At 42.8% G+C, this 26,155-nt stretch overlaps 1 protein-coding gene across 7 annotated transcripts in view; it reads right to left on the bottom strand.

The window, feature by feature from the left end:
- Positions 1-26,155, bottom strand: part of LOC105690431 — a 189,833-nt gene that overhangs the window by 160,311 nt on the left and 3,367 nt on the right. For all 7 annotated transcript variants that reach the window (XR_007279016.1, XR_007279017.1, XR_007279018.1 and 4 more), the window contains exons 2-3: positions 9,872-14,291; positions 5,377-5,427 (exon numbers count right to left, since the gene is read on the bottom strand). Coding sequence is in view for 2 of the 7 variants with exons in the window: in XM_048657359.1 (XP_048513316.1) it covers positions 5,377-5,427; positions 9,872-13,141 (3,321 nt within the window). In the remaining 5 variants the exon portion in view is untranslated. The remainder of the gene's footprint in view (positions 1-5,376; positions 5,428-9,871; positions 14,292-26,155) is intronic.

Genomic DNA, 26,155 nt, shown 5'->3' with positions numbered 1-26,155 from the left:
TGACTGATCGGAAAATTCGTCTCCGTACGGTGGATCGTTCGTTTAAAATAATTGCCGAGTTTTTCCTTCGTTTTATTTGAATTTTTTTTCCCTCGAAGCTCGTTATACCAGCAGCGGTTTTCACGTAGACGAGAATTAAATTCATTTTCTGGGTTACGTCCGGTAATAGACCACGTATTATTATCTATTCAATAATTGCATTATATTTGAACACCGTACACTCTAGTTTTTACATATCCGCAGTGAAACGAAGTCGCTGTAACCGCGATCTTCGCGTTTCCTTTTTTTCCTTGTATTTTTCAACGTCTCTTTTCGCTCCGGCCAATCGGTTGGCCGTGGCTCACGCTCGTTTCACGCGTGAAATTCAGTCGTTCGACGCGTTTCGACGTTGACAAAGTCCGGCGGTGATTTTTGTATTTTTTCCCCCCCCCCCCCATATTCTTTTACCTACCACCAGTTATAATCCCATGATCCGTGCGGGGCTGCTGCAACGCGTACAACGACGAGGTGGGGCGACGAGGGGTTGCGGGTTTTTGAGGTAAGAGAAGGACGTGATTCTGCGACTAGTGAAAAATTACACCGTTCCTTTATGAAACTGGGTTGTGGTACGGGGGATCGCGTGCAATTCCGAGCAGAAGCATACGTGAATCCCGGGGTCCGCGAGTGTACGATAAACCCTGTATAGGTATGTGCACACGCGTACCTTCGTACATTATGTGAAATAAAGAAAACGCGCGGTGTGCGAACGTGTATATATATAGGTATATACGTGAAAATATGTACAAAACACATACACGGATCGTTTGGTACGAAACTGACGGGAAAAATATGTAAAAAAAAAAAAAAAAAAAAAGAAGGAGAAAAATATTAAAAAAATGTAGACTTCCCATTCCCCGTTTCCCATTTTCCATTTTCCTATCCACATCTTCATACATTCATGCAGGGTCGACGATGCTTTGGGCGTTTCGCTCTGCACGTATACCATTTACGAGGTACGTGTACGTACACGTGTGCGTGTATATATATCTATCCTTTACGTTGCACGCATATAGACCGAACGGAGGCTCATGATGCGGGGACTGTGGACACTCGCGACACTCCGGACGACGACGTCACGACACACCGTTCTTCCTCCTGTACCTCGACACGTTTTCACGATACACACCGTACACTGCTATCTCTCAAATATCTTTTCTATATTCTTTCTTCGGTTCAACTCACTATTTTCTTTTTCTATCGTGCACAAAAGAGACACTACCCCCCCGTTCTTTTGTTTCGATACAGATATTTCAAGAACCCCGCGGCAGGACTCTCGATCATACGCAGCGTACGATCCACATATCATTTCGTGACACGTGACCACCCACACGGAGAACAGCACTACGGTAATAACGGTCGATGTGATTTCCCCATTTTTCTTTTTGCATTTCATTTTTATTCAATTTTTTTCCGGCATAAAACACAATTTTGGGGAACGCGGGTAACGAAAGACGAGCACTGAAATGCACTAGGAGATTATTTTGAGAAAACAAACAAACGTTTCTCTTTATCGCTGTGATTTGTATTCCATTTACAGTACGCTCCAGATTGTGAGGAAACAATTTTACTCTCGCAATTAGACTCTTCAACGAGAGTATAGACTAACTTGAGTAGAAAGAGAAATAGGAGGAACGGATAGAGTATATCGTTCTAGTTTCGCCAGTTTTAAATGAATCAGCAATCACTTGGAATTGAAGTGAAGTATGAATCCGGGGGAATAAAAGTAGAACTTTGGAGATACCTACCCGCACGAATGTAACGCAGAAGAGGTAGAAAAAAAAAAAAAAAAAAAATAAGAAGAAAAATCGATCATCAATTCGTTCGTTATTCACGGAATAATTGTCGAGTAATTTAAAAATCCTGAAATTGTTTTCACCGTTCGAAGTCGCTGTGAAAGGAGAAGAGTTGGAGCATTTGTTCGAAGTTTTCGAGCTCGAAAGGGAGTGAGAAATTAAGAACAAAACGTGAGGAATATTCAAAAAGAAAAGGATCTCGATGATTGACAACACTTGACAAAAGAGACGCGGCGTTCGGGTACAAAGTTAAGGGAAAAAATATTCCATTCTTCGTTGAAGAGTTTTGCGAAAACAGGAGGGTGGGCATCGCAATGACCGAAACAATAAAAGAAGGAAAAACACGAACTCCCGGAAGCGGAGGGAAAGTAGGATAAGACAACCGGAAGCACAAAAGAAGACGTGACGACAAAAGGATACGAATGAAAGAATCCCTTAGCGACGCCACGCGCTCAGGTATTAAAATAAATGTTATTTTCGTCGAAGTCAGCACCTCGCGGACATTACAAGTGATTCTAATTAATCTCGTTGCATCACGTATCCTCACGTTATTATTCACTGCAATCGATAACGAGCGAAAAATGACGGGGATATCAATCAATGAAAAAATGAAATAGCTCGATTTTCACACTTCTGCTTCTTAAAGAAATATCAGATCCCTCTTTAAAATCGTGAACTCATCCGTCCGAGCAGGACAATATCGCATTAAAGCACCCCTTACGGATACTCTTCGAGAGATTTTCGTGGAATTTAGCAAGGATATTATGAATCGAGTGTTTCTCCGTGAAAAATTGTAAATGACATTTAAATGTTGAAAACGAAGAAAAAAAAAAGAGGAAAAATTATTTCTATATCAATTTATATCGTGAATTGTATAGCAGTGGAATAATAATATACGTACGTGAGTAAAAATTTTAGTTAGAAACTGTTTCTTCGCTAACAACCGTTCGCGCGGTTTGCAAAAAATTTTGTTTGAAGTGAAAAAAATGAGGGGAAAAAAGAGAGCGTTGTTTTGGTGCGGGAGTTGCAGCGAGTCGGTTTGACGTCTGAAAAGTTGAATTAAAAAATTCAGTTTTCTGAAAAATTTGGATGCGAGCTGCTGGAACCGTAACTAGACCAAACGTAGGTAGGTACCTCGCACGGCAAAGTTGCGGGTATACCTACTGGGCGAATTTTTGAACCGAAAGACTATTGAGCGACCGTCATTTGTTTGGTTTTTTTTTAACAAAAGCCTCGCAACAAACCCCAGAGCTTTTGAATCTACTGGAACCCGTGCAGAATCTTCCAGCGGCAGCAGCGTTGAGCTTTCAGAGATAATCCGCTAGGAATTTCGTTGCACCGTGGGAATTAGAAAATATTCATTCTCCTAGCGAAGTACCAAACTTATTCCGCACGTTGTTTCGTTATTCCTTTGAAAACATCATCATCCCCGGATACACCGCGACGCGCGATGTCAAGTCTTTTAATTTTTTAGTGGGAAAAATTTTATCCCCAACGATCTTTTAACAGCGATATTTAATACTCGCTACACATGAATAACATTTAACAGGCGCGTATAACATAAACTTTATTTACATACCGCGGCACGCACATTTATATAGGTTTGATCGTAACAAAATTTTATGTACCCGTTCCGCGTGCGAGGTACCCACTGCAGGTAATACACCTCGAACGGGAAATTCGTTCTTATTTTTTTTATATACCACCTACAAACGCCATTTCGAACCAGAATTATTTCAAATTTTCGAACGATGCCATTCGATGCAATTTATTTAACCGGTTCCACTTTTTTTTAGTTCTCAAAAATGGAAAGGAAAAAGATTTATTTTTTTTACTTTCCATCGAAAACTTCCGATTCGAAAATGATATATAAATACGCCCGTCGATGGATAATTTTCGATCTCGGGTTGAAATTTTCCTCCGTCTAGGTTCGCTATTCAATTTCAAATAGACACTCGAATGATGAGCGTGAGTTGCGTAATGCAGCTTTTACCGCTTTAAGTAAAACGAGTAAAGTTTCCAGGTCAAGCAGGCGCGCGCTTACTTTATACCTCGTTTTTATGCCCCGGCCGTATAGTCTTTCACATTTCATCTCAGAGCACCAATTTTTATAGAATTATCGACCTGAAAAAATCATCCCGTTTCAGATAATCTTTGCGCGGATTTTGAATCGCGAGATATTTCTCTCATCCCTCGATCGCGCGACGGACAAAAATGTTCTTCGCCGTTTTTCTCTTTCACCTATCTCTTAACCGTACGACAAACGGCGATTTCCCTCTCGACAAATTGACGAAGCCCGAAAATTCAGCGCGAAAATGGACACCGCGTACCAAAGTTATTCAAACTAAATAGCAGAGCGCGTGTATCGTTTATAATGTACACGTACATATACGAGAAGATCATACGTATGCAAATATATTTATAATACATATCTATCTGCAATTTAGCTTTGCCAGGAGTATATGGTACCTGTGCCGGTGTATAGAGACATCATAATAATATATACGTACGCGTACTCGCAAAACGAGACACACGTAGAACATTGCATATATTATATTACGTGTGTATGTACGATGACGCCGCCGGTGGTGGGTGCATTTCGCGCCGAGGTGCAGGCAGCCAGCAGCAGCAGCAGCAGCAGCAGCAGCAGCAGCAGAGACAACTCGACAACTCTACTTGGTGTATAGCAATCCTCGAAACCCCTCACCTCTCCACGTACCCATTTGATGCTGTAAATTATGCATTCTGTACGTCTACGTACGTCACGTTGAGCGAATGTTCGAATTGAAATCCATGGTTAATCAGGTACTTGAGGTCGAACCGGTGACGCCTGATATCTGTCCTTTATCCACAGCGATGCTGACGATTCCGGTTACGACGAAATCGAATATACACGGGTCGACACGTACGTGCGTGCTTGTCACCGAAGGTATCGGGGGTTCGGAGTAGGTGAGCGAGAGTCGGTAATTTCCGAGCTTAGTTACCTCCTGCGTCGCAAACTTTCGCTGATTCAGAGTCGAAGATATTCCGAAAACCTATTTTACATTGCGCACGAATAAATATCGCCAAACTATTGAGGACAACTTCGCAGTGGCGAAGGCCCGATGATATATCGACGGACGAAAACGTGAGCCCCTGAACGCAACTTGACTCTCTTTCGTGTAATCCTGGTCGAATGATGGATAGGTAGAAATAAAAATTAAATCATTTTTCAACCAGAATTTACATCGTCGCGATACTGCGGGTACATCGTACCGCAGACGCGAACCATCGCGGAATAGGTATTAGCGTAGCATATCATGCGATACCTACTGCTAATGACGAGAATTTGCAGCTTTCCGAGAACATCTTATAATTACACACATTCCTCTCTATATCTCTGAACTAAATTCTAAAGATTGGTTCTCGTAATAATCACACTGCAGAATTGCACGTGAGGTACAGGTATGCATATGGTTGAATAGTGAGCCACAAATAATACCAGAGATAATTCAAGGTGACATTATACCGAAGAATTTTACTGTTCAAAATAATCTGGACTCACCCTTGTTTTCGGTGTCTGCTTCAGTCCGATCGCCGGTTGACTTCTGTTGCTCTGTAACAGCCAGATAAAGAGAAATTGATATTGCATCGAAAATTCGAGAATAATCGCGGAGGGGTAATCAACCGTGAGTCGTCGATTGAAAATATGAACAACGGAGGGTTTCAGTGGGTGAGGTCAAGGACAGCTGTAAAGGCTTGTGGGACACACGAATTTCGGGAATTTCCAAAGTTTCGAACGAAACAGGGTAAATCGAATTGCGCGAATAGACGAGTTTCCGTAGCGTTTCGAACGTTAACGAAATTTGTAGAGCGACAGCAGAGGACCCGAGCCGACCGATAATCGAGCACCAGTACATCTCGATGAATTCCAACTAATTACATCACTAATTACTTCAATTATACCGCAACAAAGCGTCGACCTCGTACCGTACGGTTCCATCAGTTTCGTTACTTGGACATTTTTCATTTATCATAACCAAAGAATATGAATAAAATTTTATGGCGACAGAGAAAAAAAAAAAAAAAAAACTGAATATCATTAAAGAGAGCGCTCCTCTTAGATTTACAAATATAACAATGGAAGAAGTAGAGAAATAGTCGCGATAGCGCTATACGTACACGTGTAACGTAATAATTTTCTCTCGCTGGTAACTCGGTTATGAAATAATGAAATGGTTATTCTTTTGTTCAACTACAGCCAAATTTGCAGAGTAGTGCGCCAAACTACGTCGCAAAGTAACGCGAGAATTGCGATTTAGTTCAGCTCCCTCGAAAAAAATGTATTCCACTCTTTTGTGTAAATACAATTTAAAATCTCCCGTGTGATCTCGGTTGAAAATTAATGAAAAAAAAAAAAAAAAAACGACATCGCAAAGATAACTAGATTCTCTGCAATCGGATCACTAGTTTTCAATTTGAAACAATTCTCGCATCCTCGTAGCGAGACGATAAGAAAAATAGAAAAAAAATAATAATTTTAACGAGTATTTACCTGTATAAACTATCACCCAGGTGTTACAATGTTAACAACATGGTCGCACGATACGACGGAAAACGATCGAACTTCGCGTGCCGTTGGTACATCGAAAAAAAAAGTAAAACATCGCGAAACGGATCGCGATCACCATCTACGCGCAAACAAACGCTCAACCACCAGTTCATAAAGAATTCGCTCTACGAACAGAACTACCAATAATTCATTAGCGTAATAAATAAAATTCACTATATGGTCGAACGTTATCACGGCGAAATCCATTCGGCCCAAGAACTACGCAACTACTTCCGAACGAACTCTCAAGCGAAACTGACGACCAACGTAGCGTCGCAAACATATCGTAATCCGAGTCGAAGGTGAGTCTGGGGACGAACCGTGTTTACTTATTTCGCGCAGCGTGAAGAACGCGACGTTGTATCCCGCCCGAAATATTTTCAACACGCTCATCCGTTAATTGTTTCGCTGAACTATAATTCACAAGATAATGATTCTCGATTCTCGTTGCAAAAGCAAGGTTCTCGTGATTGCAATGATAAATAATTGCACGTACATAGCAATAAACTAATTTGGATTACGAAAATTATCATTATTCGATGGCGTATTACGAATGTGACAGTTTTGGGCGGGATGATTGAAAGAGAGGTCGCGGCAAGGGGGGCGAGGAGGGGAGGGGTTGAGGGCAACTGAAGTGATTATTCGGAATTGTGGTGAGGGAAGCCAAATTGGCATTTCAGCAAATGAGGCCAACGAGGAATGGAGAGCAGGGCTGCACGTAGGAATAATTAGTTGTTTATCGATTATATGTTTCGTGCCTCCAGTCGTACGTGACAAAATTTTTTTTCCATCGAGTCGTTGAAAAAAACCGAAGGGAGCGAGAAAATGCGGCGAGACATTTTCCGAAATTTCACGACATCCCCTCGACGACGAATGGCCCCAGTTTCGGCATGACCATGCTCAAGGTTAACCCGATGGAATACAAAGATGAAGAAGAAAAAGAAAATTTTTTGTACCTCCTATCCCCTCGCTCCCGGATCGAGGTATAATCAGGAGCAATTTGAATACCATTTGCGCGCACCGAATCGAGTCTCACAGTTGAAAACGTCTCCGACAGACGCGAATTCCCTGCTTCTCATCCCGTATTTGATATCGGGGACACTAGCGGCGGTAGGAGAAACTCGACCAAATGCCATATGGATCGGTGCTCTTATTAATTCAATGCGAAGGAACCTTGGCTTTACTACAGCCAGCTGGATCGGGGATAAATTGACCCAGCTCTTCCTTCCCCACGCTTATGGCGGAAGTAGATGGAGGCCGAAATCAAAAGCCTTGGAAATTAGAAGATGGATGTAGGTGTGGCTAGGTAACCGGGAAAATCTCGAAATCGTGAAACAATACCGGGGGGACAGCGAAAGTGTGCAACGTTGAAACAATTCGACAGATTCAACAGATCGATCGCAAACAAGCGAATGAATTTTTACAAAGCAAGGCAAAGCTTTCACGTTCACCCGAATCAATTATACGATTCATCGAGCGATAGTAGCCCGTTTTTTATGCGGTATTACACGTGTGTACGTCACACTGGGAAATTTTTTTTTTTTTCCAAGCCTTTCCCTTTTCGAAATATCAGACCATTCGAAAAATGTCTCGATACGGAAAATTTCATTTGACTAAGGTATGAAGGTATGAACGTTTCGTAAATTGTTCGAAGTGAAACGTGGCGATAAAAAAACAATCGGCGAAATCCGTTTTACTATCGGAGGTGGAAACCGTGAGATTGATTCTTCCGGGTGAACCACTGGAATGAGGGGAGAGACGTGAATTATACGATTCCGCGAACCAATGGAGTATAATTACACGGTATATCGTGGACGATCTTTCGTAAAATATCTGGAGAAACTTAATTACTCGGGCACAGGTGGTCTTGCGCTATTGATTGAGTTGTCTTAATTAACAGACTAGAAGTAACATTAGCCCACTCTGGTTGAGTATATCCGATCGAAGACCTCTTAAACGTTATGCACTCGCTGATACTACTTACGGAATGTACTTCCGTTACGATTTGCGGAGGCTGTAAAGCGAACATCGAACACATTTCGAGAGATTTCCAATTAATATCGATTATTAGCTTCACGACTACCGTACATGACCACGCAACAATTTTGCCGCGGTGAACGTGTGCCTCTACCAAAATCTGGCTGAAACCGCCAATTTTTTTTTTTTTTTAGATAATGACCGACGCATCGGTGTACGTTCCGTCCACCATCGCCCGTTACGATATGACGAACGAACCAATACCGCGGCACTGAAAAATAATGGAAAAATAATAGCTGGTACAAAATGAGAGTGAACAAGAACAAATTGGGACGAATCAATTACCGCGGTAATTATACGTTGTACGCGACAAAGCAGATGTAAAAAGAATTTCGCCTAGCCCAGAATTAAACAGTTTTTTTAGTTTTTGTTTGTTTTTTTTGTTCTCACGGGGGAGCACAAACTTGTAGGTGAAAATGGAAGATCGTAGAATTAGGAATGCGAGGAGAACGTTGGAAATGAAAAATAAATCGGGAAGAAATTACGTTAATTGAAATAAACTTCAAGCTTTTCCGGACTCACAATCAACCAGACGTTAAGCGTGGAAGAAAGTACCATTTACTTACTTCCCATAATGAAAAACACGTTAAGGTATGCACGTATTCTCAAAGACGGGATGCGAGAAACGTTGAAACGTATCATATCTACATTCCGTACCTCGTATTCCTGCGTTTAATACTTTCTCGTCTGGAACAAATCTATTTCACACCGCGTGTACGGGACTATTTTGGTTTATCAAGGCGTTTGAACGGACTTTTTTTTTTTTAACTCTTTTATTCTTTTATTCGCTGTGTTTTTTGTTTTTTTTTTCTTCTTCACCCACCTAGTTCTGGTTAGGAAGAGAAATTAAAATTCTACCGGAAATTAGAACGTCGCGCGGCAGAGGTATTAATTCATTTCAACACGTAGTTATTCTCGTTCGTAACCGTGGAGTATGCACATGGAAACTCGACGACTGCTACGAAATCATCCTCTCATGCATTATTATTAAAGTTTGAATTATGAATACAATATCACTGTACTTTACAAAAGGGTCTGGTACTTCGCGATGCGCTTACGTTATCATTCATTTACCTTGCCTAGCCAGATAGAACGTTCAGCTGGTTTGTTCGCTGAAAACTATCCGCAAATGTGGACAGCGGCTCCGCGGATCTATACGCTGCGATATAATTGCCCTATTCGACGATTTGAAATTCGTATGCGAGGAATAAAAATTTCAAAATCCTTTCGCGCGTCGCTATAAAGCGGACTGCGTAAAATTCGAATGATTCGAAGGTATTGATTATTGATTTTGTTTTTCACAAAGATGAAGAACTTTAAAATCTATTTTTGGTAGTCCTCTGAAATTGGCGTGGGTTTTAATGTTGTTTTTTTTTTTTTTGAATGAATAATGAATGATTGATTGAATTACCTCTGACTCCGGCGATTGGACGATCAATGATGTGCGGGGCGGTTTCTCCGGTGGAACTTTCTTGAGCGTACCCGTAAAACTAACGCTACTACCAATGACAAAACTTCCACTGGACCCGACGTCGATCGCAGCGTCACACTGACCGTATCTATACTGCAGTGAACTGCGGCCAATTTCGTTTCGATCGAACTGCGATAGATTAGGTAAAGGCATTTGAGACATGCTCGGAATTTGAATCGGATTCGGATCAGAATTATCGTCGTGCTGCAAACGTGGAGATAGCTTTTCGATCATCTGACACGATTGGCTCTGTAATGTATTTTTATAAGAACCGGGTAAAAAGCCCTGATGAAGCGTTTGCTGCAACTGATTATGCAAATTAGTTTGGTGACTTTGAATCTCACTTTGCTGTCTGTGAAGCTGCGATAACTTTTCGGTAATTTGTTCGGATGTTTGTATATTCGATGACTGGGACTTCAAACTTTGAATGTCATTGTTATTTCCTTGAACTTTATACACCGCCATTCCCTGTATCTGACTCAACTTATCGGGCGGCTGGTTCTGACTCTGGAGGCTCTGCATTTTCGCTTGTAAATCGTTCTGCTGATGCTGAAATTGCGATACCTTGTCCAAAATTTGACTCTGATTTTGTAGACACTGAAGTTTCGTCTGCAGATCGCTCTGCTGTCGTTCGAACTGTGACAATTTTTCCGATATCTGATCCAAACTCTGTTGATTTTGCATTTGAATTTGCTGCTGAATTTGCGAGTTCGATACGACATCCCCAACTTGTACATCCGGACCTTGCGCCTGGAGACTTTCGGCCTGACTCTTGCTATGGGTCAACAAAGTAGCACCCGAATTATGACTCTTTTTATGGCTGTGAATTATATGATCCACCTGATCCGCCGGTTTGAACGAATTATCCCCAAAGTCGGTGGTGATCGTCAATGTACTTTTTATGTCTATTTTAGCTTCGCTGATAGCCGGATATTGCTGGTTCAATAAGTTCGGGCTTGTCCTCTGGGATCCAACGGTGTTCATATTCGGTCCTAGACTGAGTACAGATCCGGTGGACGGTTGTTCTTCGAAATCCTTTCGCGAAAGTTCCATGTGCTTGGTGAGGTCGGCGCTTACGTGCCGCAGGTGTCGTCGTTGCTCCATTATCGTGTTCTGGCTGATGTTCGGTATCGGTTGAAACGCCGACTGCGACATTCTCAGCTCGCGTCTCTCCTCGACTTGATGTATCTGAATCTTGGGGTCCTTCCTGTCCTCCGATTGGTTCCTGGACCTCGGACTGGTGGAGAAAATCTGCGGTTGATTTCCGCTCCTCTCGAGTTCTTGGCGCTGTCTTTGTTCAGCCCATACGGCGAGTTCCTGTCTGGTTTTTTCGAACGCCTGATTAACGAAAGACGGCGATTTTTGGCTCGCCCGGTCAGCGGAAGCGTCGCGAATCGGGACGAAGGGCATCGGGGATTTCCTCACCTCGTCCATACGCTTCTGGTCCAACGTTAACGGGGATCTTCTATGATCCTCGAAATAATCGGAGCGTCGATTCTCGTGCGCCGATATCGATCTTTGACCAGGACTCAGAGTTCCCGACCACTCGGGTTTTCTCTCTACCCCGATAACGCTCTTGCGATTCTCCTGACGAGCGGTGGTATCGAATGGAGGTTGGACGACTGCGACGGACGGGAATGTGTTCGCCTCGTGAGTTCTCTTCACTTCTGAATTCGACATTTTCCTACCAGGAACTAAAATCTCTTGGTTATCACCCGGGAACGTGAAAGTGATGGTATCGTTCCTCTTCTGAAAGCTCGTGGTCACGTCGACCGAGGCGGACTTCCGGTGTTCGGGTCTTGACACGTAAAGCGCGGATTCGGAGCTGATCGATTCGGAAGTAGCAGCACCGACGTTATCGCCGTTAGCGTCGATGTACAGTCCGTCTTGCCTGGTTCGAGGATTCTGATTAATCGGTGCCAAGTATCTGCGCTCCGGATTTTCTGGCAAACTTTGGGCGCCACCGATACCGGCCATCTCTGCGCGATGCATCTCTTGAATGTTTCCGCTATTGCCGTCTAATTTATAGCCAGGCTTTTGCATCGTCGCCGACACGTCGACACTAGCCGATTTCCTATGACCCGTTGCGTCGTGGGTGATTTTTGAATTTCCCCTCGGCGGTACCATGGGCTTGGGTCCGCGGGTGGGTCTCTCGTTGCCGGCTACCATCATACCTTGAGCGATGTTCTGGGCTATGGGTTGAATTATCGGTTGATTTTGATACTGCCCAAGTTCCTGGGAGAACCCCTGAAGGTTCGGCGATTGTTGACCGAACTGCTGAGTGTGTCCAATAACAATATTCCCCGGATGAGAAGTGTACGGTACAGTTCCAGGGTTCATTACCGTCTGGGGATATTGACCGTAAGGAAACGGCGACTGTGAGCCAAACTGGGCGTAAGTTTGGGAGGGTAACACGACCCCGGTATAATAAGGGGGTTGCGGGCTGGCTGACTGGGAGGACTGCGGTTGAACGGTGACGTACTGGGGCTGTCCGGTAAAAATTGGATTAGAATTCGGCTGACTGTAAACGGATTGATCTCGGTAGGTAACATCCCTCGTCACGTAGCCCGCTCTGTCCGAGTACTGACCTTGTACGGGATAGACTTGCGACCTTACGTCGAACTGGGATCTCAGTTGGGCGAATTGACCCTGATCAACCGCGTACTCCTGATTGGTAAACTGTGGCTGAACCTGAACCGGAATAATTTGAGTGCCACTTTGAGAAACGTACTGGACTCTGTCCAGGTTTTGCATCTTATCCGGTCCGTACTGTCCCGCTATCTGTCCGGGAATCGGATGTCTTTCGTCGAGTTGAGTGTTGGCGCAGGTGAGTCTTCCACCGGTGGCGAATTGAACCGGTTGCATAGTCTGGACACTGTCCGACGAGTTGTACTGAACGTTGGCTTGGGGTTGCGATTGATTTTGATAAGTTATGCCAGCGTGTGTGATATGGTTGACCGTTCTCTCCTGCGCCCTTTCCTGGGCGTACCTTTCGTATTCCATGGTCCGATTTTCGAAACCGTTCGATAAATCGGGTGCATTTTTTTTTTGCGACGGATCCGATTGCTGCTGCTGCTGCTGCTGCTGCTGCTGCTGCTGGCCGTTCACGGTTTTACCATTTTGGTTGGATTGATTAGTTTGGGATTGAACATTCTGCGAATCGGTCGCTCCGTTCAGACCGTTTGAACCGTTCGAACCCGACTGCGACATGTTGGCCCCCACCGACGGCCTGCCGCCGATGTAGCCGAGGATTCGCCCCAATCCGCACACCGTGACAACTTATGATACACTTGTTCTAAATTTTTTATCGCACATGGAACGATATTTTTCCGCTTAGCACGCCGCGAACGTTTCAACGGTTTGTAGCAGACGCTCAATGGTGTCCGATAAATTTTTGACTAACCGACAGGGATGCATGTACCCTCGTTCAATGTTTTCAGGTCTCACTATCTCGTGTTCCCTCCGCATCCGAAAGCCAAAATCGACGAGAGTCGACGAACGCGAATTTATGTGTCACGGGATTATATGTATTATCCTCGAAATTTTGATTCAGTGAAATTCTTTCGAAATGATTATGGAAAATTTCAACACGACCAAAAGATGGCATTTACTTTATATCGACGACGCACTTTTATCTGGCTAAAACGAATTAGACAGTCACATCGCAGGACACAATTACGCAACACTTTTATTCACATATAAAATACGTATTCTAGTGTGTATTTCGCAAAAATTTATCACAATAATTTATTAAACAATTGTACGGTGATTTGGTTGAATAGTGTAGGTATTTAGAGCCGTTGTAATTGATGTTCAACCTGAATTCACCGACTCGAAGATTTATCAATAATTTGATAATAAAACGATTGTAAAAATTATGACTAGTAATCACTTGAGTGTTAACTTTCACTGGTTTCGGAAATTAATCATTGTAAATTGTTAAAAAATCCTTTCTACAATTTATTAGTTTATTCATTTATATTACCTATATATTTGTTACTTTGACTTTAAGACTTTGATTGAATTGCACTGATTTTCTGAAAATTTTTCTAATTGATTTCTCCCACTATTTTTTCTCGTAATGTACATGTATTGAAACGCTCAAATAATGTTCTATAAGATTGTTATTTCAGTCACATTGATTACAGGGTATCCAATCACGTTTTTAATTCAGTGGGATTGTTTCCCGAAGCAAATAGAATTTTTTCAACTAAAGTTTATGTTAGTCCGAAAGCTTTCCATCACAATTCATCATGTTTCTTTTCTCTTTTTTTTTTTTTTTTTTTTTTGTCAATTCCACTTCCAAGTACTTTATTTTGGTCAAGTTGCAATAAATTTCACCTGCGTTGATTCAAGGTATCTGCAAAGTGAGATAAATCGTTTTTAGACCAGAGCCTGTCGAACGAAATTTGTGATAGAACGAAAAAGGAAAAGGAAACTTGATAGGAACGAAATGAAATTGGCAAAAAAAAAAAAAACCAACTAGCTCGTACCGAAAGTCGCTGTAGCAGAACCAAGAAACCAATAACATTGCAGACGCCCAACGAAATTGCTTTGTCATAGAAAACGGCATAAGCACTGAATACCGAATGAACTGAAATGCCAACGGTATAGTGCGACGTGTACAATCACTGGAACGATGTATGAAAACGGAGTAGGTACCAATGACAGAGTTCGATCATCCAGTTATTTCAAAAAGTTTTTCATCGAGACATTCGCGTCGTTTACGTACGGCAGCTGTTTCGTACATTCGCCCCATTCGCTACCCGCTAAAGTTCAGCGATATCCTCAGTTTACCGACATAAAAAATGTGACTATGGCGCGAAGGTGGCGGTGCAGATCTTTCTGTTTCAGCGAAAATATATATTTCGAACGGAATTTTACTCTCCTCGAGTGCCGCTGCACCTTCACGCTTATGAACGGAATAGAGGCGACCTGGATTGGATCCCCAATAACATTTATGGCTAGACACTAGAGCGGCGAATGACCAGATTAGGTCAGGGTCTCTTTTATGGGGGAAATATTCGAGTAACGACCGAGTCTAAAGTTTGTTGGAGCGATTTTTGATGTACGGAATAATGTAGGTACGGTACGTGTGGAAAATGAAAATAAAAATTCCGGCTGAGATATATGGGGCATACCACGTCGAACGAGCCACTTTTTCCAAAATATTTTTTTTTTCGAAGTCGACCATACATACCTAACCGAATTGTTCAATCTATAAAATTGATCGAGTTATCGCCAATCCATCGATTCGAGCGGTGAAAAATCAAGAAGATCTCGATGGGATGAATTCCCAAACTTAATTTGATCGATCCATTCGCGTTCTTCGCGCAAAAATACATACGAGAAAGCGTCCCGAAATTCTTTAGCGACAACTTCACATTTTGTGAAAAGAAATATGGAAAAAGTGGGTGGTTCGACGTGGAATGCCCCATATACTAAGGTACATGATAATAATAACTTGTACCAAGTTACGAGATACGTTCAGGAGACGAATCGATGTAATCTTGAAAAGTTTTTTATGATTTAAAAGTAAAGTATAAATCCAATATAGGTATGTATTTTTTGAAAAATGATAATAAAAGTAAAAAAAGGATTTCATCTTGAAATTGGATTTTTGTTTTATTCAGAGATGTTATTTATGGAAATTATTTTGAAAATAATTCATCTAGATTCAAACCTGAAGCAGGTATAAAGATACAAAAAATTATGCGCAGGCAAAAAATTGCGGTAGTTTTTTTCCCCCGAAGTTCAAGGATTGCACGTAATTAACGAATCATCGAGGATTTCGACCCCATCAACGTTATTGATTACCATATTGCAATTAAATAACGTGCGACTGATTCACATAATTAAGAGATTACAATCTCTTTTCATTAAACTAAGGATTTGACGCGATAAAAAAAAAAAGAAAGGGTCGTTGATTGAAAAGGAGATCCACCAACGAACTGCGGTTCGTTCGTATTCGATTGAGGAAATGAGAATTAAAAATTGATGCAATCATCGAAGATTGATATCCTAGGAGCCCGGTGTCGCCTCGGGCATTGCAAGTCCATTAACTGTCAAAACTCACTACTATGATATTCAATATTCTTCAGCTTTTCCTACTGGGGAAAATGTCCCTTTATAATAAGTGCAGTTGTAGTTAACGAAAACTATTCTCATTTCAAACTTTGATTACACTGCACCTCTGAATTGCGAATATTCTAGCAATTAAGATTATTTATAAAGCTTCGCTAATTGAGTAAACAAAAAAAAAAATAAAAAAATAATCTATAAACATTCTAGCGAACACTTTTTTATTTGCTTCGGTACTCCGTCAAAAAAGTCGAAATAGAGAGAATTTCTTCGAAAGGAAAAAAAACCGTCTGCCTAATTTTCTCTCCGGTTGTCGAGTAAGCCCGTGCACTTTGACTAACGGAGATCAGAGTAAGAAAAGAGAATAAATAAATAAACTAGAAGTGCGTTTCACAATTGAATTTCACCTTCGGAGTGTTAAAACTTTTACGGTTGACTGATAAATATGGAAATACAAAATCTCCCTTCCGAAGAGGCCCGGGACAAGAGTAGCACGGAGCTTCCACTTTTAGTTTTTATTTTCATTTCCTCTTCTCGATATCGTTCGTTTTACTTTTTCCACCTAGCGTTATGGGTAGAATTTCTACGCTGTCAAAAAAACTACCCCGTTTCTTTCCAAGTATTGTATCTATGACTAAAGTAATGAGGCAACATACAAAGAGGGAGGATAATAGAGATGGGAAAAAGAAGCAAATGAATAAAAAACATCCCGTCAGCTCGCGGAGGTTAACTTGTAACAGATAATTAACTCTGAAATACGATGCCCGGATTTTTATTTTTGTTCCAGGGGTCGTACGGTCCACATCTCGCTAGCGTAATACACCCTCTTTTATACATGTGACCGAGAGGGGATAAATATTTGCAAAAAGAAAAGGACGGACGGACGCGTCTATCTATACTGCGGATCAAATCTATACATCGGGTAGATGTATAACTGCCCCTGCAGAGAGAGTGAGAGAGAGAGGGGGAGGGAGAGAGAGAGGCACACATACGCGGCATGGTATATAAAATGTGTACGTACAACAGCGGCGCATTTGTACATACATTATTTCTTTGGCAAGAACGAACGAAAGCTCAAAGCTTGATATCTGCCTTGATATATTTTCTGGCTCCGTAGGACCGTATTTCTGTGTAGAAGCAAGAAAGTATATACGATGAATAACTGACTCGAAATGAAATTGCACTGAAAATCGTATTCCGTCCGTACGTATATGTAACACAGATGTACCATAGTATCTATACGGCACATATTACGTAAGTTCAATCTACAAAAATCATCACATTGATCGGATCGTACGTATAACACGTATCAATTTCCACTGGATACAAGCACGCGATTGCATAAATTTTCCCTACCTGGTGAAAAAAAAAAAGAAAAGAAAAATTCATTTCAACAAACACGAATTGAATATAGGTAGGTATGTACCGATGGAATATTTCGTAAGTCTCTAACGCTCACCTCATTTCTCCCTAATTTTGCAATCAGAGACATTTTTATTTATTTAATTCATTTCGCTTATTTATTTTTCTCAAAAATCAACGAGAAGATTTTTCATTACCCCTTAGCGACGTATACCTATGTATACGTATATACGTAGGTATATACGGGTGCTCCGAACCGCGTCACTCGTCGTATTTAGTACATTGCACGCGCCCTTAAAAGCTCGCTAATTTTTTGAGTACCTATTACATGATTTTTTTTTTATTTCTTTTTTTATTTTTTCATTCACTTTTTAAAAGAGTTTCAAAGGTCACCTCTGGTGGATGGAAACTTCAAATTATATGAACACATGATTCACGAATATTTCTGCGAAGATTATTTCTATCACTCGTTATACGAGTAGCCAACTAAAACCGTAAGCTGCCTATTCAATTCGTGGATTGAAAACCGATGAAAATAAATGGACTTTGCAACAAAAGGAAGATAAAAAAGAAAAAAAAAAAATTTCTGCATACGGTGTCGAATTTGTTGTTCAAACTATGGCACGTTGTTTTACTCGCATAACCCGATTTCCCTGGATTTCTAAACCGGATATTTCGATGAAGCCGGACGTACAGATCAATATACGATGTTGAAAAAGTTATTCCTTTTTGTACGAATCGAATTGCTCGCCGGTCGTACAGGAGCGAATTTCGCAAAAGGTATGTGTGTGTGTGTGTGCGTGTAGACTGTGCACCAACGAACGTATTTCGTGTGTACGTGAAATTCGCATACGAAATCCGAGTGCCGGCGAGGGTCGAAAATGGAGGCGACTATTCGAGAGGGTGTATCATATCAGGTGCGGAACGATGTTGGCAGGTTCACTTGGTTCGATAGAAATTCAATTATTGCTCGACACAGACCGGTTGACTGGTTATAGCCAGGTGAGTATGAGATTATCGATAGCGAATTGTCGAACATTCGAAACGAAGCGAATTAAGTTCGCTGCAATGATTCTCCTGATCGTTTACTCTGGACCGCACAGAGTGCGAAAGCTCGGCGGCGGGTTGATACGAGAATTTTTCCGTTACTCCGCTTCGAACGACGTTGAGTCTTTTATAATTTCACAGAGGACCGGAATCTCGTAAATGCCCTTACGAATTTTGGGAGACCATTTTTTTTCTATCTTCCAAGAGAGAGAAAAAAAAAACAAAAAAAAAAAACAACAAGATATATGGAAATAAAATACTCGCGTATACCTACCGCGGCAAAAACAGACCCCCGATTCGTTGCCTTGCCAATCAACGTCAGGACGAAATTCACCTGTCTCTCGACATTGACGTGTATAGGTATAGACGTAGCGCGTATATGTGCAGAAAATATAACGAAAAGTATACTTATTGTTAGCTACAGGGGGTTTATTCGTGAAATTTTCGTACGGATTTCACTTGTTGTTATTCAACGTTCGAACGACACAATTACCGCCGAGTTAGTTTGAACAAATATCCGCCCCGTTCTCGCATTCGCGAATCCCTAATTTTATATACACGTAGTACGTACGTACTTCGCCTCTCTCTGTTTTACTTCTATTTCATTTTCTATCCGTACGGTAGGTATACAATACGTATATAGGTGTGTACAGTTTTCGTCGAACGACGAGGAAAACGACGACGTCACGTCACGACGTTCGTCGAACGGAAACGCGCCGACACCGCACCCCTCGCGTACGATACGCCGGCGGCTGCTCCTTCGTCTCTTTCGGGTGCCGAAGAACCGGGTTATATAGGTATGGAAATCCGAGTCCGGGGTTACTAAAAATCCAAGACACGCTTCGGGACCGCGCGGCCCGTCTAGGAGATTCTTTTTTCTCATTCATTCACCGAATAATATGCTAAATAAGCGGAGAGAATATTTTCCACATACGTAGATAGCGATATCGTATACCCACGCGAGGCAATAAAAGGCGATTATATCGACAGGGAATAAACGCGTTTCGCGGACAACCCTCGTCCGTTTTATCTTTTGTACCTTATTCCGCATTCTCCGTGACGTACGTGTCCCTTTTTTTTCTCCATTCCGTTTTCCTCTTTTTATCATCGTTTTCGTCATTTTTAATTTAGTTTTTTTTCATTTTTTCTCTCGTTGTTCCTCGCTCCGTTGTGCAACGGCTTCGGGGTTCACCCCTCGATTCGGAATCGTCAAACGAGAAGTGGGAAGGAGAACCGGGTGGGGGGAAAGGGGTAGGGCGTTATACGTGAGTAGATTTGTAAGAACGGTTGTAGGTGACGACGACCCGACGTCGTTATGTGTGCCGACAAAGTATTAAATTACGACTACGTCTAAAGAGCCTGGATGGTCTGACGACTGGTAGGCGACGCGACGCGTTACCCGTGTCTCTTTTCTTAATACGATAGCTGAACACACGACGACGACCCTCCGGTAATTGAAATGTTGCTACGAATAAGTTTCACGTTCCCTCTATCGACTGCGTCGAACGGGAAACGAACTTCTTCTTCTTCTTCTCCCCCTCCTACCCCCCCCTCGCGAACATTTCTCCACTTCTCTCCAATTTTACTCGCCGAAATCTCCCTAACGCCGACGACGGTTCAACGGCGTCAAATTTCACCCCCAATTATTCGCGATACGTGACATCGACGAGCTAATCTATCGACGATTCTCCAAAATTCTCTTTTTGCTTCATTCGGAAACGAAGAAGCGAAGCGTGATTCGAACTTGTATTTATTACAAACGAGAGGTAAAATCTTCGAATTACCGTCAACTCGGAGAGTGTTTGAGCGTGGAGCGGGCGTCAAGTGAAGATATATACATCGCAGCCACCTACGTTCTAATCGTAAATCCGGAAACACAGCGGACAGAAATACAGAGGCTGAAAACGGGCGTGTACGAGGTATAACTCCAGGGGGGGGAGGGGGGGGGGGGGGGGGGGGGGGGGGTTGGTGGCTGTGTATCCGAACGTACGTACGTACGTAGGGTAGCCCAAGATTTGAATGCCGCTCGCGGCTCGTCAGTCGTATCATTTGGTTCGACGAACCGTAGATCTGCTGTCTGTACGGAGAAGGAAATGATTTTCCCTCAAAGAAGAAGAGGAGATCGAGTCTCTCCCTCCGCGCGCCCTCGTTCCTCTCGTTTGTCTCCACGGCACGTGTGGTTCGTCGTGTGTCGCACATACGACCCCTACGCGTACACTGTATACGTGTACCGCGTGCCACACGTACGAGCCGCCCCACGCCCCACGCACAACGGTATCAGGTTTACAAGAACAAACGTATGTATCTAGAGAAGAGACAGGTAGCGCGTAACGTCGCACGCGTTTATATACCTATACCGCGTCGAGAGTGGTACGTCGTACGTATGCGGCGCGTAAAACGTAAATGGCACTTTCTCGGGGTTCGTATCCACGGAGATTCGGGTTATATAACCTTGTGCGAGAACCCGACCCGGAGCGGCGACTGGTTCGACGTAAGCGTACCTAGGTCGGTGTAGAAAATGGGACGGGAAAAGTCCGGGCAACCGGTACCCCCGATCCCATGAGAATCGGCACGGGGTACGCGATCCCCGGGGGAATATTCGAAAAGCGAGGGGAAAGGGGCGACGGGAGTGAGGGAGATGTTCCGTCGCGAAAGGCGAGTGTATAATTGAGCACCGTATTCATTTTTATTGGCACTGAAACTAGCGGTTTTTTTCCCCTTCCTTCTTTCGTTTTTTTCTTCTATTTTCATCCCCTTTCACCCCCGCTATAGACGAGAGGCTCCGGGGCGGACCGAGGTAGAATACGCAATTAGCCTCTATTTCCACTGAGACCTAATCGTTTGAAAAGTGTACACGACCGCTTTTATTTTCATTTGCTATTTCCTTCGCGCACTTCTCTGTGTACACTGGATCCTCGAGAGAGCGAAAAACAAAAAAAAACTTCGGGATTAAAAGATCAAATGCGATCGCACCCCCGCCGATGAAAATTGAGAAGAAAAACTACGGTGTACTCTTAACTGTGATTTAATTGTACACTCCACGTGCGGGGATTTATTTATTTATTTTTTTTTCTCGACGATTTCATTGCTTTTCGAATTCATTTACTTTTTATTTTGTTTTATTTCATTCTATTTTATTTTTTCTTTGTCTCAACGCGAAATTGCTCGGCTACGGAGATTCCGGATCCGCATTTATAATCAGTGAGGGTACGTCGCGTCGCGACGATTCGACGCGTTATCTTTCTCGCCGGCGGCAGGCCGGTGATCCTTGACCCCTGGAGGCGACTCTCGTTTCACCCGCTACTACCATATTCGGGGTGGATATCGAGGCCGAGAATTACGGACGATGAAAAATCTGAGCCCGGTTAGCGACCGAAAGAGCGACCCGAAACAGCGAAGAGTACGCGTATACTGCTGAGAATGTCCGTTGAAGTAAAGAATAAAATGAACGACTCATGAGTTCCACCCCGCTACTCTGATTTCTTGAAATTCAACCGCAAACTTTATCCAAGCGACTAACGGGCAATTCAATAGAACGGAAAAAATTGTCGTATCGCTCAGCTTTGGATGCGTCAAATGAATTTTCGAACCCCAGATCGGGAGGATATAGGGAGAACTCGGAATAGGGAGAAGTGCGAAAGTACGTTGGAGCCGTTTCGTTAATATTGCTAATAATTTTCGCTATCATACCGCTAACGGGTGAGCAATTAGCGGATTGTTATTTTTCACCATGTCGATGATAAGGGTGTCGAGTGTCTGTCGATAACCGTGCGAATGTAACAAAGAGGTATCGAAGCGAGTGTGGAGAGAAATATGAATGCCACGTAGGTGCGAGGGTGGCAATTAATTGCGGTTCAGATTGAAAACACGGAAACCACTTACCCGCGCAAATATTACGGCGATACGGGGGGGAAATAGGAACGGGGAATACTTGCGGCCCAAGTTTAAGCTGCGTTAAGTTAGGCTCGAATGCAGGAACGCGTCGGGGCACTGTGCCTACATTGTTTATCCATCGGGGTAAAACCTACTAGGCAAATTCTATTAGCGATTAACTTAACTGAATCGAGACCCCGCTGTACCAAGTAATTTACATAGTGAGTAAGGATTAACGTTTCGCAACAGAATTTAGCCAGCTACTAAAACCCGCGTATACCGCATAGGCTGTTCTTGGCCCGGCCCGCTAACGCAATAAAATCCATTCGTCTGGTCCACTCGACTTAATTCGGAAATAGGTAAAATCCACCGAGGTGAAGTTTTGTAAGACCTTCGCAACTACGGAGGATATTCATATCGAATCGCCTGAAAAATAAAGAGAACTTTTTAAAGAAAAGGTTATATTTCCGCGTCACCGGCGAAGCTTCGAGTGAAGATGTTACACAGATTGAGAGTAAAGTGCGCCAGAGTACCTCCGACATTTGATCCTGGACTACTTAATATTCCGCAAGCTCGAAACGATGAATCATACTTTGGCTCCATCGGTTTTCACCTGACTTCTCTACGAGCCGTGTGCACTGAATCATATTCAACGCCGTCGTAATAAGACTGAAAAACGCAAAGAAACCAACGAAAGAAAAAAGAGTCGAAGCTCCGCGATAACGTTGGACCGTCAACATTGTTCTTCGGAATTTTTTAATCCAAGATATAAAAACGCCGGATGAAAAAAAGAGAAATATTGACAACAAAAAATGCTACCGGGTGGCAAATAAAACCATAAGAGAGTTAAAAATAATTTCGCGACAAGTTTCGAATGAAAGGACGTCACGGTTTCTGACGTTACTATATTTCACGTACATGAAATCAGATTAACAACTGCAACCGAACAATCACAGCTTTATTTCACTCTATCGACTGTACACGCGCTGAGCGAATTAACCACCTCCATGGTATAGGGTAGTAGATGCAAATCAATTAAGCCCACAGTCAGATCTATAGGTATACACATATTACGTTCGTATACATATGTATTTACATACGTAGGTGTACGTCACGGCAAGTGGGTCGATGCAAAATCACGCGTACCAATCTGGATTTAACGTTGACTAGACAATTAATTCTAGACACACATACGACACGGGGACTATATCGTTATTATTATTATTATTATTATTATTATTATTATTATCATCATCATCATCAACGTTATGTACGTGTGCACATAGGTACCGGTGTGAGCTTCCAAATTCGCGGACTTATCGACTGTACGTGCGTCGTCAGAGCGAAGGTAAAAAATGTCGAAGAAAATTAAATAACTGGAATCCAGGCGTTATTTTTTCAACTTTCATCAGGTACGTGTCAAATGTCAAGTTGATATTTTTGCGGGAATACAAAACTGCGAGTTTGTGGCACGTATGGAACGGTGTACCGCACTCAACGCAGTCAAGGTGGACGGAGTGAGGTGGGCTACCTATGGAGCAAACTACATGGGGAGGGTTACAAGTTTCGCGTAACACGAGTGGCTATCGTTAGTTTTTATCAACGCACCGTGTCCACTGGACGTTAACACGCGTGCCGGAATGAAAATACGACAGTTGGAAGTGGGAAGTGGTTTAGGGTGTGGGTTTCAGGGATGTGTACGAGAAACTGAGTTGGAATTTATGCGCCACTACACACCGCGGGTTCCAGTTACCGTCTCTATACATTCGATACGCACAGGTCTATTTATTCGCCGGCAAACAGGAGGCCGCGACGTTTGATAAAACTATACGTGCGTAAATCGAAGGTGTGTAGGTTCGTACGACGTATAAAAGAGGTTGACCGTATAAATCGGAGTCGCCGTCTCCCTAAGGCCAGAGCCCTACCGCGTATAGCCGGAGAAAAGCCCGGAGCAGTAGCAACAACGGCAAAAGTTGAATGACTCGGCTTGGTTCAATGATCTTTCTCGTTTTCTACGCTCTCCGCACGCACTCGCCGATTGAACCTTCAAGGGAGCAAAAAGGACGGAGATATGGATACGTGTATGCGTCTGTACATACGAGAGAATATATGTATATTTTTTCTTTTTCTCTTCCGCCACCATCTCGCTGCGAAGCGATTCGCTTCCTCGCGTTTATCTTTCCATCCGCCCTCTACGTAACGGGGACAGTGTGTCACCGATATCTCCATAGGAATTTCATGGAAAATTTGACGGATTCGCGGCAACGTACGTAACGACGTAACGCAGGTTCAGGATTATGCGCGACGCGGGTGAAAAAAAAAAGAAAAGAATGATCGGATCAATTGTTACGGAGAAAAATAAAGTCTGCTGATGCATAAACGCGGTAAATCATTAAATTCTAGTTGTACAAGGGTCTTTGTAACACGCCCGCGAGTTTCTCTTGTAAAATCGATGAGCACGCGATAATCGCGTGACGGCTAAACTGTCGGTCAGTCGGTTCGACTGCTTCGTTTTTTTTTTTTTTGTTTGTTTCGTTCTATTTGTTTTTCACTGACTTCGCATCGGAAATAAAATGTACATGTGCACGGTCTACGGATATATGCGATATTGTTGAACGAATCCAGAACTTAGCGAAGCGATTCGGTCCACCCTCGATTATAATTGCCTTTAAAATCTTGCCGAATCGGTCCTCACTTATTTATTTATGGATTTTAAACGGAATGACGAGAGAACGAAGGAAATTGAAGTAAAAAAACATATTACCCCTCTGTTTATTCAATTCTGAATGAATTCACGTGATTCTTTTTCACCCCCCCCCCCCCCCCCCCCCCCCCCCCCATTTAGGTATAGCCTCATCACCCAAGATTGTATTTCATAAGAACGTTTTTTCACTCCGCAACGATCGAAATGAATTGTTTTTCTCTCTCGTCTGTCTCGAATCTAGAATTCCGAAATTGTAGCTTATTTTCCATTTCATATTACTGACGATAATTGTTTTTTTTTTTTTTTACGGCTACGAACGGTGTATTAATTCTAGTTTGATCGTCGAAATTTTCTTTTCCAAATACGAAATACTGAAATACGATCGAACGAGAGGGAAGAAGCGTGCTGTTAACGAACGCGAGTGAACGTAAAGCGAAAGAGAAAAGAAAACTCGAAGCTTTTTTCGTGAAAATTTCGTTGACGAGAGTGGTCCCGTGACGGAGGAGGTTGTACCACATAAGTTCGGGGAAAACGATAGCTGATGTGAAGAAAAAAAGAAGAAGAAGAAAAAAAAATAAATGAAAATAGCAGCTCGGAGTCGCGAGCGACGTAGATGAAAAGGAGAGCGGAGAGGCAAAGTCGCTTTTTCCCACTCGAGACCTGAATATGCGCGGCGCGAGATCCGAAAAAACTCTCGCTCGAATATCTGAGGGAAATTACACGAGATGTTTCGTCGCGTTTACGTGTTACAACGCGGATAAAACAAAGAAAAAAAATGTCTCCATTCTACCCTCACTCCGAACGCGCTATCCAAGAAAACTGAAGCTCAAGAATTACACCGTGAGACCAACGGACGTAAGCAGGCTTCTCGAGGTATATCAATTCGCGGATGTGTTACGCGCCTGATTCAAATCGGTCGAAATCTATTATTTTCCACTCATTCTATCGTTATTTCTGTTTCCGGTTGTTTTTTTTTTTTTTGTAAATCCTTTTTCCGCATCAATTCGAAGGCAATAGCCGCGTCGCCGCGTGGATGACTGCTCGGTGAAGAGGTAGGCGATAGCGCTGCCGTTCGATATATTTACCTGCACGTTGATAATGACATCATTCACAGATGCGGAACGTTATTTCTGATCGGCGTTATACGCCGCGGCTTA

Source organism: Athalia rosae, chromosome 6 (assembly GCF_917208135.1).
Source record: "Athalia rosae chromosome 6, iyAthRosa1.1, whole genome shotgun sequence".
Lineage (NCBI taxonomy): Eukaryota > Metazoa > Arthropoda > Insecta > Hymenoptera > Athaliidae > Athalia > Athalia rosae.
The sequence above is the reverse complement of the archived record's forward strand: the minus strand, read 5'-3'. Positions and strand labels throughout refer to the sequence as shown.